The sequence below is a fragment of the Phaseolus vulgaris genome, chromosome 2 (assembly GCF_000499845.2).
Source record: "Phaseolus vulgaris cultivar G19833 chromosome 2, P. vulgaris v2.0, whole genome shotgun sequence".
NCBI classification, from domain to species: domain Eukaryota; kingdom Viridiplantae; phylum Streptophyta; class Magnoliopsida; order Fabales; family Fabaceae; genus Phaseolus; species Phaseolus vulgaris.
The window spans coordinates 29,922,982-29,925,799 of NC_023758.2; the positions used below are offsets into that span (position 1 = coordinate 29,922,982).

Below are 2,818 nucleotides of genomic sequence, written 5' to 3' on the forward strand. Positions count from 1 at the left end.
GATTGCTGAATAGAATAACAAATGAACTGTAATTTAAAAGATAAATGATACTTTCCCTAATTATATATAATTTTTATGTAATTGATTTAGATGTAAATGATATAAGAAAATATTAAAATAATAATATTAAAAATTGTAATTTAATTATATAAAAAAATAGGATTCTCAATATATCATTATCAATTTACTTCCTGGATAATTGTTGATTGAAAAGAAAGATATTTATAGCATACAATTATTATGGGAAAAAGTGGTGATATAGAAATGAATTATGAAAAGATAATTTTGGATGAAAAATATAATTATTTATTTATTTGATAATTAATTAGTAAGTATAGAGTGGAGCCCACAATGATGAAGCGTAGGTGTTGTGATGAGTCGAGAAAGAGGGAAGGGAAGGAGGGTTCCTATAACCGCGTGAATTAAGTAGGAAACGTTGGCAAAAGCGACCATAAGTTGATGCGCCCGTAATCGCGTTTAGAAACTAGATTACGTCCTCCCAACAAATAGAAATAGTCCTACATTACACACACGCGCCCACATGAGACGCTAGGACTATAAATTCCCCTTCCCATTCCTTCCTTTTTTCCCACACCAAAACCAAGACAAAACGTCCCAGCATATGTCTCAGAGGCCCACGGTTCCACACTCTTCTTCCATAGCCTGTGGCCTCCATTCCCATCTCCTGGTCTCCAGTGAGATGAACCCTAATTCCAATTGGTCCCAATAGCTTCAAATTTCTCTACTTTCCCATCTCATTCTTTTTACAAAACCACTAACTCTACTTATAACCCTTATTCATTCCCATTCTCATTTTCCGACACAACAAAAACATCATGGGTGTCAAAGGTTTCGTAGAGGGAGGCATCGCTTCCATCATCGCCGGCTGTTCAACGCACCCACTTGATTTAATCAAGGTCCGCATGCAGCTCCAGGGCGAATCCAACGCTCCCAAACCGGTTCACAATCTCCGACCCGCACTCGCCTTCCAAACCGGTTCAAACCTCCACGTGTCAGCCATTCCGCAGGCCCGCGTGGGCCCCATCGCGGTTGGCGTCCGCCTCGTTCAGCAAGAAGGCCTTGCCGCCCTCTTCTCCGGCGTCTCTGCCACCGTCCTCCGCCAGACACTCTACTCCACCACCCGCATGGGTCTCTACGACATCCTCAAGACCAAGTGGACCGACCCTGCCGCCGGCACCATGCCTCTCGGCCGCAAGATCGAGGCCGGCCTCATCGCCGGCGGCATCGGAGCCGCCGTCGGAAACCCGGCCGACGTCGCGATGGTTCGAATGCAGGCCGACGGGCGCCTTCCGCTGGCGGAGCGGCGCAATTACAAGTCCGTCGTGGACGCCATCTTGCGAATGGCGCGGCAAGAGGGCGTTACTAGCCTCTGGAGAGGTTCATCGCTTACGGTGAACCGCGCCATGCTAGTGACCGCGTCGCAGCTCGCGTCGTACGACCAGTTCAAAGAGACGATTCTCGAGAAGGGCTTGATGCGCGATGGGCTCGGGACCCACGTCACGGCGAGCTTCGCGGCGGGATTCGTGGCGGCTGTGGCGTCGAACCCCGTGGACGTGATCAAGACGAGGGTGATGAACATGAAGGTGGAGCCCGGGGCGCCGCCACCGTACGCCGGCGCGTTGGATTGTGCTCTGAAGACGGTGCGAGCGGAGGGGCCCATGGCCCTCTACAAGGGTTTCATTCCTACGATCTCGAGGCAGGGACCCTTCACCGTTGTGCTGTTCGTGACGCTGGAACAGGTTCGCAAGCTGCTTAAGGATTTTTGAGTGGTAGATCGACGAAGATGACGACGAAAATGCTTCTTTCCTTTTCAAATAAGATCTGTTATGTTTGGCGTTGTGTTGGGATAGTGATGTTGTAGCTCTAGAATGGTAATTTTGTTTCTTATCTTGCCTATTTATCAATGAGAAGTACCTTTCAGTTTTCTAATTGGGTTTTTGACACCATAAATTATAGCTTATGGAAATTGTGATCTTGTTTTTTCTTTCTTGCAATCAACCTTAAGAATTTTGTTTAGGTAATTTGATTCCTCTGGATTAGATTATGAGTTAGAATTTGTGTTTGTGAGTGTTCTTACTTTCCCACAACCCAACGCAACACGGGTCTGGGACCATGAGACGCGTAAAGTCCCTTGCTCTTTGTATATCCGGGTGTAAATAAAGTGGTAAGGAATAGGATTGTTCTTTACTTCTTTTAAACTCATGTTTGTTTTAATGTTCATCTTTCTTCCATTCTTTCTAACCCTTTCTTTCAACTTTATTCTCTGCAATTGGTGGTTGGGTACCAAATGCTACAAACAACTATGAATTATTTATTTCCAAAATTATTGATGGACACCATCTTCTATAAGATATTTTCAGAGATAAAATAAGAGATATTGAGAAAGTAATGGGGTCCTGCTAGAGTGCAACATATTCGTATCTCATTACTCTGTTTATATATGAGAAGGATTATATAACTTTTTAATGTTTTTCTGTAACATTTTAGTCTTTTCAAACATTCTTTATAAAGTTTTTAACATTCTTTTATTTTTTTATATGGCTGTTTAAAACTTGAAACAACTCTCTCTGTTCCTTTCTGTCTCTATTCCATTCCAAATATCATCAATTAGGATGGTGATACTTTGAACACATTGACTTCATAACCCAATAAATTATTATTTTAACTATTTTTTGATTTGAAATATTATTGTATTTATTATAATTGGTTATCAAATATGTTATTTTCTTTTTCAGTCTCAAAAGAAAATTTTCCCTATCAATTAAGCTTTCGTTACAGAATCCAATAAAAACATTAA

General features: G+C 42.3%; 1 protein-coding gene across 1 annotated transcript; it reads left to right on the forward strand.

Annotated features, from left to right (window-relative positions):
• Window positions 1-291: 291 nt before the first annotated feature.
• Window positions 292-1,950, forward strand: LOC137811326 (mitochondrial uncoupling protein 5). Its single transcript, XM_068613019.1, has one exon. The coding sequence runs from the start codon at window positions 837-839 to the stop codon at window positions 1,785-1,787; it is 951 nt and encodes a 316-aa protein (XP_068469120.1). The 5' UTR covers window positions 292-836; the 3' UTR covers window positions 1,788-1,950.
• Window positions 1,951-2,818: the final 868 nt, after the last annotated feature.